This window comes from Medicago sativa, chromosome 2 (assembly GCF_051527215.1).
Source record: "Medicago sativa cultivar Bolivia chromosome 2, Bolivia_mono, whole genome shotgun sequence".
In the NCBI taxonomy this organism is placed as follows: domain Eukaryota; kingdom Viridiplantae; phylum Streptophyta; class Magnoliopsida; order Fabales; family Fabaceae; genus Medicago; species Medicago sativa.
The window spans coordinates 1,802,401-1,813,625 of record NC_140750.1 but is presented as its reverse complement, the minus strand read 5'-3'; the positions used below and the strand labels follow the sequence as shown (position 1 = coordinate 1,813,625).

General features: G+C 31.5%; 1 protein-coding gene across 1 annotated transcript; it reads left to right on the top strand.

Annotated features, from left to right (window-relative positions):
• The first annotated feature begins 1,391 nt into the window (after nucleotides 1-1,391).
• Nucleotides 1,392-4,196, top strand: LOC146943491 (actin-101-like). The gene is made up of 5 exons (XM_085741780.1): nucleotides 1,392-1,467; nucleotides 1,953-2,022; nucleotides 2,135-2,528; nucleotides 3,018-3,631; nucleotides 3,751-4,196. The coding sequence occupies exons 2-5, from the start codon at nucleotides 1,963-1,965 to the stop codon at nucleotides 3,814-3,816; spliced, it is 1,134 nt and encodes a 377-aa protein (XP_085597906.1). The 5' UTR covers nucleotides 1,392-1,467; nucleotides 1,953-1,962; the 3' UTR covers nucleotides 3,817-4,196.
• Nucleotides 4,197-11,225: the final 7,029 nt, after the last annotated feature.

Here is an 11,225-nt window from a genome sequence, read left to right as displayed (position 1 = left end):
TTTTTAGGGAAAATAAAAACTCTTTTTTTTTTTTTTGACAAAAAAACTCTTTTGAATAGTCACAATAAATACATTCACATATTTTAAAAAGGTAGAAAAAAATAAAATATATGGAAAATGCTAACACTATGGACACTAGTTAAAAAGATTAATATATAAACTTTGCATTGAAAATGAGTGAAAAGTGGAATGTTTAACTTTATAAATGTAAAAAATTTGCTGTTTTTAACTAGTGCTCTCAGGGAATTAGTTAACATGACCCTAATTATATATATTTAAATAATTAAATATATTTTGATGTGTGCCTCAACATAGTGTTTACATTATTATAATCAAACAAATATTTTCTTCGAAAAATAGACATATTTCTAATAAATCTCCATGAAAATTATGATGGTCTATTCAACTAGATGACACAAATCAATATAAATTACTAGTATTATTTTTATCTGAATCTGTTCAAATTAATATACAACCTGAATCAATTCATTCAAATATGTAGTAGTTTTTCCAATATTGAGTTTATGATTCCAAATGTATAAATCCATGAACTCAAAAGTATTTTTAAATTTTTTTGTTAATATCATTTAATAGTTTTATTTGTTGATTTAAAATTTTTTCAATTCAGTTTAGGTGTAGAAAAATTTAAATTGTTGAATTTACTGTAATTGTTAAAATTTTCATGTAAAACAATATCATTTAATTGATTAACCTCTAAAAAAATCATTTAATTATATTTTTTAAAGTGGTGGAGTTAAAAATCCAGAGTTTAAATTCTGACAAAGCAGAAAATACTAATATAACAACTACCATATGTCATTAAAAAAAATACTTAAAGATGTCCCAGTGAGCTTAGCTCAATTGGCAGGGACGTTGCATATTATATGCAGGGGCCAAGGTTCGAATCCCGGACACCCCACTTATTCACCTTTATGAGGTGAATTTCTAGCCACTAGACTACTAGACCAAAAGATATATTTTTTAAAAATTACTATTTCTAAGGGACTCAATCATTCGATCCAAACCAACAAATTCATTATCATATTTAAGTTTGTTCAATTTGACTTGAAAAATATGAGTTTTTAATCAAACTCAAATTAATAAAATTTGATTGGATCAAATAATATTAATATAACAAGCAACTACTTTGTAAAAAAAAAATAAAAGTAACTACTAACATTTTCAGTAATTTTTTTTACCACTCCAATGGTATTTTCCACACTGGTAGTAGGGTGTAATTTTCTTTCCCTTTGTTTTCGGGATAGGGGGTTTATCCGAAAACCAAACGCAATATTCGGCATTGTCCAAATTCATTTGCATTTGAGTTTCATTTGACTCTCATTTACCTCACTCTTCATATATAAACCTTGTTCTCTCTGACACACTTTCCTGTAACACTTCCCACTCCTCGCTCGCTTCTCCACCGTTCTCCGCTGCAAAATCCTAACGCTTTTTCCTTCTAACAAGGTGCGTTTCAATAATCGATTCTTCGATTCGCTTTTTTAATCGTTTACTTGGTCTTTTTTGTTTCTGGATCGGTAAATTCTAGATCGAGATTTTTCTGATTTTAGATGCTGTTACTGATCTAGATCTACTCTGTAGCTGTTAATTTCGAGTGTGTAGATTTGAATATTTTGCTTAATTTTGTTGTAAGCTGCTTTTTGATGCACCTGGATTTGATTTTTTGATTCTTTTTCATTTCGATTTGTAAGCTGCTTAATTTTGTGATTTTGCGATCTGTTGATTTTGTTAATTATGCAGATGATGTTCTTAGTTAACACCTTCATATGCATGTTTCCGATCTGTTAATTTTGTTGAAATTATTTACATTGCATATGCATGAAAATTATGATTTTTTTTTTATATATAATTTCGTGTTTGAAGGAATTATGAAATCACGGTGCGTGCGTAGTAATTGATCTGTTTTTTTGTTCTTTCTGTTGTATGCATAGGTTTTGAAAGATGGCTGATGCTGAAGACATTCAACCTCTTGTCGTTGACAATGGAACTGGAATGGTCAAGGTCAGTAGTGAATATGATCTGCAGAGTTGATTGATTTCTTGCTGTGTGCATGATTGTTGTTGTATACGTTGTTTAATCTGTATTGTTTGTCTTGTACTATGTTTGCTTGCAGGCTGGTTTTGCAGGTGATGATGCTCCTAGGGCCGTGTTCCCCAGTATCATTGGGCGACCTCGTCATACCGGTGTAATGGTTGGGATGGGTCAGAAGGATGCTTATGTAGGTGATGAAGCTCAGTCAAAAAGGGGTATCCTCACATTGAAGTATCCTATAGAGCATGGTATAGTTAGTAACTGGGACGATATGGAAAAGATTTGGCATCACACGTTTTACAATGAGCTTCGTGTTGCTCCAGAAGAACACCCTGTGCTTCTTACCGAGGCTCCACTCAATCCTAAAGCCAATAGAGAAAAGATGACCCAGATTATGTTTGAGACTTTCAATGTGCCTGCAATGTATGTTGCAATCCAGGCCGTCTTATCTCTGTATGCCAGTGGACGTACCACAGGTTTGTTTTTGTTGATGATTTTAGTTTTACTATTTTGTGATCATGTATCTTCAATTGGATTAGTTCACTTAATTTATTGTGTAATAATGCTGTGAGTTGGCTAAGTTCAAATCTGAATGAAATGTTGCAATCTTCAACTTTAGATGTACATGTCTTTAAACTTCGGTTAACTGGTTATAACCTGAAATTTTATATGCAGTTTGATTAAAATGTTGCTATCTTCAACTTGTACATGTCTTGAAACTTTGGTTAGCTGGTTGCAACTTGAAATTCTATATGCGGATCTGATAAAATGTTGCAATCTTCAATTAAGCATGCACAAACAATTCTATATGTATTGGTTTTGTTTCTGCATGCTTAATTGAATTATATTCACCTTGCATAATAACAAATGTACAAGGATGATAATACATGGAATTTTATAATGATTTCTTAGGACTAGCTTGTAACGCTATTTCCTTCATGGTTTGAATTGTTTGTTCTACGTAGGTATTGTGCTTGATTCTGGTGATGGTGTGAGTCACACAGTGCCCATATATGAAGGGTATGCTCTTCCCCATGCAATTCTTCGTTTGGATCTTGCTGGGCGTGATTTAACAGAGTACTTGGTGAAAATTCTCACTGAGAGAGGATACTCCTTCAGTACCTCAGCTGAGAAGGAAATTGTCCGTGATGTCAAAGAGAAACTAGCATATGTGGCCCTTGATTTTGAACAAGAAATGGAGACTACCAAGAGCAGCTCTGCCGTGGAGAAGAGCTACGAGTTGCCTGATGGACAGGTCATAACAATAGGTTCCGAGAGATTCCGTTGCCCCGAAGTACTCTTCCAGCCTTCTCTAATTGGTATGGAAGCTACTGGAATTCATGAAACTACATACAACTCCATCATGAAGTGTGATGTTGATATTAGGAAGGATCTATATGGAAATATTGTGCTTAGTGGAGGTTCTACTATGTTTCCTGGAATTGCTGACCGTATGAGCAAGGAAATCAGTGCTCTTGCTCCAAGTAGCATGAAAATCAAGGTGGTTGCACCTCCTGAGAGGAAGTACAGTGTCTGGATTGGTGGGTCTATCTTGGCATCACTCAGTACCTTTCAACAGGTATGAACTCACGCTTTCTCAATTGTTTTTCCAATTTTTTTTTTCTTTTCCAATTGTCATAATGGAATGGACCATTTTATGGGATTCATGGGGTGATTTCTTTGTTTAATTCTATGCAGATGTGGATCTCCAAGGGTGAATATGATGAATCTGGGCCAGCTATTGTTCACCGAAAGTGCTTCTGAGTTGGGTCAAGTTCCAATGAGTTGTGATCAAATTCTCAGTCTTGTGCCATATTTCAGTCAAGTTTGGTTGACTTATTATTTGATGCTGTGGGTTTTTAATAGAAATATATCTAGTTTAACGAATGGATTTGTAAGTTGAATATGCTATATGTTTCTTCTTTAGGTCCTTGGAAGCCAGACTATTTTTATGCAATTGGCGGGATGGTATTGAACTTTGTAGGTTCTGTTTGGTTTGATTTTCTTTTATTTGTTTTTCATGCTGGTCATGAATTTAGGTGCCTCTAGTTAGGAGGAGGGTGAGTTTCAGCATATCTATTTCTCCCAGACAGGGAATTTTGAGTCATTTTGTTTATATTTATTTTATGCTTAGTTGGTTTTCAGGTTTGCTGTGCAATTTCAGTTTTTTTGTATGATTAATCCTTAATCTATATTTGTATGAGGTGATGGGCCTATAGGGTTTGTTTGATTTGCTAAAATGTAAAATCAAGATTTGAACAAAATTTTAGTTGCATCATGTTATTATGAAATTATTAATAGTATTCTCTATGTTATTTTTCAATTGTGTTTAAAACATAAAATAGGATAACAATATATATTATAGTAGTAAATTAATTAGTAAAGGCCAAAAAAACTTATTGCCTTATATCTTCACTGTTTTGGCCTTTTAACTTTCAAAATGTTACTAGGTTTTTCAATTTTTTACAAAAAGCAGACGTGTTTTTTTTTTCTTTCATAAATATCACCCTCTTCCTATTTATTTTTTTAAAAGATAGTTTTGAATTAAACAAAATCTAAAATATATTAAGAATCTTTAGAATATTCATCATAATTGTAACCAAAAAAAGAAAAGAATATTCATCAATAACTTATTGAAATTTATGATGTGAATTGGATATTATTAGGGGCAACTCTAAAGACTAATCACACAAGGTGCAATGAACCGCGATCATGAGCAAAACTCTTTCTCTAAAGATTTAACTATTTAGTGTAAAACGTTAAAAGTATTTACAATTTAACTATTCTTTATTCAATTTATATAAGGGAGATAGACACTTTTGACCAAACTTTATTTTGTTTTTGATTAGATGTCAAAACCGTTAGGAAAATGTGAATATTGGTTGCATTTTTTTTTTTTTTTGGAACTTTCAGAGGTTGTTATGTGAGTGAATTGTTTCACACTGAGGTATGAATCATTTCACTTTGATGTAAGGTGTGAATTATCACACTGAAGTGAATCGTTTCACTCTTCTATTTTATAAAAAATATGTTAAAAAATAAGTTTGAATCATTTCACTCGTTGGTGTGAATTGTTACACTACTTATTTCTCTCCTTTTTAACAACTTTATTCACTTTTTTCCTTCCAAAAACTATATTTGGAGCATAAAACTATGTTTCTAAACACACGATTTTCACATTCTCTTCTCACATAAACTCATCTTTTACATTTTAAAGACTCTTAGCATTGGTTGTGAACTTCAAAATTCTGAGAGTTACTTAGATAGAGAAATATGTACGTTAGAATCTGATTTTTTAGGGTAAAAAAACTCAAAACCACCTGCTTAATGAAAAAAAATGGAAGAAATATGTTAGATGAAAAAAATATATCCAGGAATATCCTATGACTTATATTTTGTGGCATTATTTAAGGAGTTTTAAATTATAACTAGGAAGTGATAGATACTCCATCCGTTTCAAAATACATGTCCAATTTTTGCAATGTGCACTATTCACTTGACTTACTTTGACCATACTTTTTAACTAATGTATAAATACAAATAGGATAATGTTAACCAGTGCCCCCGGGGCATTGGTTAAGCAACCAAAATTGGTAAGCTTTTATAAAAAGGTAGTGTATTTATTACTTCATTAAAAGTAAAAAGTTACATTTCCAAGACAAAATTTCTATTTAAAGTTTGCTTAACTAGTGCCCGGGGAACTGGTTAACAAGACCCATACAAATATTAGCATGTAAGATGTTGTTTCATTTGTCTCGACAAATATTTTCAAAATATTAAATTTTTATAATTTTTTACTTTAGATAATTAAAGATATTAACGGTCAAAATTGTGCATTGGCATATGTGAAGTGGTTGACTTGAACATGTATTTTGAAACGGATGGAGTATTAACTAACTAAAACTTATCTAAGAAATTATGCACGACAAAGTGTATTTATTTTATGTGTACGGTTGTAATGATTTTGAGGTGGCATTTAGGGTGGGTGAGGGAAAGAATTTAAATTATTTGGTGTGTTTGTTTCATGGATTGTAAATGTATTAGACTATACACATTTCACACTATACTTATTTCACATAGTTCTAAGTTACACTTTAGGGGTTCGCTCAATGATTTTTTTTCTTTTGAAGAAGGGGGTTAGCTCAATGATAAAAACTTAACTTTTAGGGGTTCGCTCAATGATTTTTTTTCTTTTGAAGAAGGGGGTTAGCTCAATGATAAAAACTTAACTTTGTAACATAAATGTTCATCATTTCAAATACTCTAAAAGATTGTTGGTGCAATTTGAATTCATTAAATATTTTTCTTCAACAAATATTATTGTTATTATTATCTTTATAAAAACAGAAAAACATGGATTTACGTTGCCTACTAAAAAGATAAAAATATTACATGCGATCTAAGCTCCCAAGCAAATTAGTTTCATAATCAATCAAAAGGATTGCTTTCATGTTTAATATTTTCATTTTCACTTGAACTAATAAAAATAAGTGCATCTAAAAAAAACTAATAAATACAAGAGAATATTTACCGTCTTCTTGTAAAATATTTGAAAACAAATCTAACATTTTGAAAAAAATTTAAAAATGCCAAAATTTTGTTTTGATTATTTTTTAAAATGCATTCTTCCTAACTTGCTTTCCACCTTCTCATTATCACATGTATTCGGTCCATAAGACTTCCATCTCCTTCATATAACCTTTTAAAATTCACAATATTTTTTATGCAAAAATTGTCTTTCATGCGGCAGAATGAAAGTGAACTAATCATAAATTTTAGAGAGTTGTACGACTTTTTGTACGGTTCCAAGCCAATAACACACACTCTTGAAAGAAAAATAAAATCCTATCTTGTTTTTTTTTGACGTTCTATATATATATATATATATATATATATATATATATATATATATATATATATATATATATATATATATATATATATATATATATATGAGCAATCTATGTAATAAACTCAAATAAAACCAAGCACTTATTGGTGAAATATCTACTAATCCACCTACATTAGTTAACACCCGATACTCAAGTATACTATTATGATGATTATTATAATATTCACAACATGTTCACGGAAGTTTATTAATAGGGTAAAGGAGCCAGCCTAAGTATATTAGTTTTTTTTACCAAATAAATTATAAAAGAAAGATGACAATGAGTGTTAGCAATATACTCTCTGTCACACATATTTCGGCACACTATTTTTTTATTGATTAAAATTTATATAGATTTTACCAAAATTTATGTTATGATTCAAATATAAGCAAAGTCAAGTCATTAAAGTGGAATCAGCAATTGGTTAGAGAAAAGGGACATGTGTCACTTGATCCAACAATTAAGCGATAATATTCTCTTAACCTTCTATAAAATGGAGCAATGGTTAACAAGAAGGGCATGAAGAAAATTGATGAAAGTCTCTACTTCCTTCCTTTAGCATTCTTCGGAATGATTTCTTCTTCTTAGGCTTGTTCTTATATCTATGTTACTTCAAGAATTTTCCTTTTAACAAATTGTTCTCATTATCCATACTTGTATTCTCAATCAATTGTTCTTTGTACTCATCATTTCTGCTAATGAAAATGGTTTGAGATTCATTATTTTACTTGTGCTAAGTTCTGATGATTACAATTTATTCGTATGAATTTCAATCAATGAAAAAAAAAGTTTGATTGTGTGTGTTAAAGATTGTGTTATAAGACAAAACTTTTTATCATGAAAAGTTCACTAAAAAACCTAAATCATGTAAAATCTTGTTTAGAGAATAATCTATCGATATATACCACTGAACTTTTTGTAAGTTGTAAAAGATATTGGTTGAATACCACTAGATATATCATAAATATATTGTTTGTTCTATTACCATAAGACCTATTCAGATTTAATAATTTTTTTTTATAGAATACCACAAGACTTTACTCTCATAAAAATATCCTTTGAAATCTTTTACTATTCTAATCCAATACACCTCTAAGACATTAATATTAACAAACTTCCATGAACACATTGAGAATATTATAGTTTATGTGTTTGAATATGAAGATGAATATTTTTTTTCAACTAGTTTAATAGTTAAAATTTTACGTGAATTGAAGTGTGAATAATCTAGGTTGATTAGTAGACATTTCACCGATAAATACTATCTTATTATATAATGTAATTTATATTACTGAGTTTATATAACTCTGATATTGAAGATAGGATTATTCTCTTTCAAAAGTGTGTCATTGGCTTGGAACCGTACGAAAAGTCGTACTAATCTATGATTACTTCACTTTCATTGTGATAGCACGAAAGACAAACTTTATAATTTTTTTCAGGGACAGATTTTATAATTAAAAAAGCCGTGTGTATTGGATTTTAAAATTTACGTAAGATTGTGATAGATTATAATATTTTTCGAGAAAAGTCTGTAATTTGAGTTTCAGTAGAACTTTTTTTTCTTCTTCTAAGGTAACAGTATTAACATCACAAAAAGGCTCCCGCAGTATAATCTCTTCCCTTGAATCTATTTTTAAAAGATTTTTTTTGGGGGGTGGTGAGGATCATAGGAAAATAGCTTGGATTAATTGGGACTTTGTTTGTGTCTCGAAGGAGGATGGAGGGTTGGGGGTTAGGAGATTAGGAGAGTTTAATATGGCGTTGTTGGGGAAATGGTGTTGGAGGATGCTGACTGATAAGGAGGGTTTGTGGTACCGTGTTTTGAAGGCCCATTATGGGGAGGTAGGGGGCCGTGATTATATGTGGTGGAGGTCTCTATGTCGAGTCAGAGGGGGAGTAGGTGAGGGACTGGGCAGTTGGTTTGACAACAATGTCCGTCGGGTGGTGGGTGATGGTAAGACAACCTTGTTTTGGTTTGATCATTGGGTTAGGGAAACACCTTTGCGATTTAAATTTCCTAGGCTCTTTGATTTAGCCATTAATAAGGAATGTACGGTGGAGGAGATGGAGGGGTTAGGTTGGGAGGCGGGTGGTAGGGCGTGGTCGTGGAGACGACGTTTGTTAGCCTGGGAGGAGGAAAGTGTGAGGGAGTGCTCCGAAGTGTTACATAACATTGTTTTGCAGGTTGATGTTACTGATTCTTGGAGATGGTATCTAGATCCAGTTCATGGGTATTCGGTGCGGGATTCCTACCGCTTTCTCACAAATTCAGGTGGACAGATGGATAGGAGTCTTGTTGATGATGTCTGACATCGGAATATACCTGTGAAAGTGTCAGTGTTCGTGTGGCGTCTCTTGCGTAACCGGCTACCTTCAAAAGACAATCTGATGCGGCGGAATATTATTCAAGCAACTGATATGGCTTGCGTCAATGGGTGTGGAGTCGCCGAATCAGCTACACATATATTTATAGATTGCGATTTGGCCTCCTCTTTGTGGTCTCTTGTCTGGAATTGGTTTGGGATCACGGTGGTTGCTCCTTGTCAGTTACGTGATCATTGCATTCAGGTTTCTTTCATGGCAAGGATGCCGCGTGGTACGCACTTGTTCTTTAAGGTCATATGGTTTGCTGTTGTTTGAGTAATTTGGAAGGAACGTAATAATCGTATCTTCAAAAATAGGATGGTTACTTCTTTGGTCCTTGTTGAGAAAGTAAAGCTTCTCTCTTTTTTGTGGTTGAAAGCTAAACATACATGCTTTTGTTATTGTTATCATGATTGGTGGAGACATCCGCTTCCTTGTATGGGTGTCCACTAATTCTTGTCTGTTTTGCTTGTACTTTTGTTGGCTCTTTGTGTCTGTAAACTTTGATCGGTGGTGCTTTGTGCACTCCTTGTGCATGGAGCTTCCCCGTTGTTGATTTTATATATATAGCATTTTGATTTCTCCAAAAAAAACATCACAAAAAATGTTTAATAGACATCCTAATTAAATCGACACATCTATATAACAATAATCAGTTGCATGCATACTCATTACAATATATTAAAAACCTTTTTAGATTCATCAAGTGGTGTTGTCTTGAACTTTGGAGTGTGCTTTTCTCAATGTTTTAGATTCGTTTATTTTTAATGTCAATTTCGATGAGTTAGTTAATCTTCTTCAAAAAATAATAATAATTCTTACATGAACCCTTACCTAAGAGATCATTCTTACACCAACCAATTAAAATCAAACTTCTCATTAAAATAATAAAAATAATTAATATCATAATTTTTTCTCATTATTTTTAATATTTCTCTCTCCTTTTTCCACTTTCTTTAACCAACAAAAACCACCCACCACCACTTATGTTTCCATTTCCTTAATTAATATCACTTTTTTTTTAAAGTTAATAACATGTGTCATATTTTTATTGGTTGCGTGTAAGAATAATCTCTTAGGTAAGAGTTCATGGAATAATATCTCAAATCATAAAAGTACAAAAGAACATAAATTGAATCTAAACAATAAGTCAATAGAAGTGTCAACACAAGTAGATCCTAAAATGAACACTAATCAAAGGTTTACAAACGATGATTGGAGCGACCGTCAACACGAAGAATGGAAAACAACTCTTTCAAACCAAACAATCCAACGTCAAACAAATGGAAGAATGACGAGGATATCAAACCACTTTTCAATAAATGCACATGAAAAAGACAATTTTAGTATTATAATAATTTTTTAATAGATTTGAGTGTAATCGGTCATTTTAAGGTGTTATTCAGAAAAATCTATAAATAATTGTTCGTAATAAATAAAGGGTTAATTATGTTTTTGGTCCCTACAAAATTGCAACCTTGTAAGTTTAGTCCTTACTTAATTTTAATAGCATTTTTAATCCCTACGAAAAAAAATTTACTTATAATTTTAGTCCCTGCTAAAATAAATTTTGTTTAATTATCCTTAAACTCTTAAATTTTTTAACGATTCTTTTTATACAAGTTTAGAACACTATGAACGGTTCATTTACTAAAATCTAGAATTTTTTAACATGAAATAAATTAAATATGAATTTTTTAAAACGACAAAAGTTTAAGATATAAGTAACAAAAATATGGACGTAGAAATCAAATTTTTGCGATATTTTTTTCCGAGGACCTTTTAATAACGTTCTTAACACGCCTGTAAAAAATTGTTGAAAAACTTACGAGTTTAAGCATAAATTAAACAAATTTGGATTGAGTAAGGACTAATATTGAGTACAGAAATTTTTTGTAGGGATTAAAAATGCTA

What these genes read in the sequence shown, in the direction of transcription:
- LOC146943491 (XM_085741780.1), top strand. Translation starts at nt 1,963, where the DNA reads ATGGCTGATGCTGAAGACATTCAACCTCTTGTCGTTGACAATGGAACT. An exon ending in ATGGAACTGGAATGGTCAAG is followed by an intron (nt 2,023 to 2,134) that starts GTCAGTAGTGAA and finishes GTTTGCTTGCAG; the next exon opens with GCTGGTTTTGCAGGTGATGA. An exon ending in CACTCAGTACCTTTCAACAG is followed by an intron (nt 3,632 to 3,750) that starts GTATGAACTCAC and finishes AATTCTATGCAG; the next exon opens with ATGTGGATCTCCAAGGGTGA.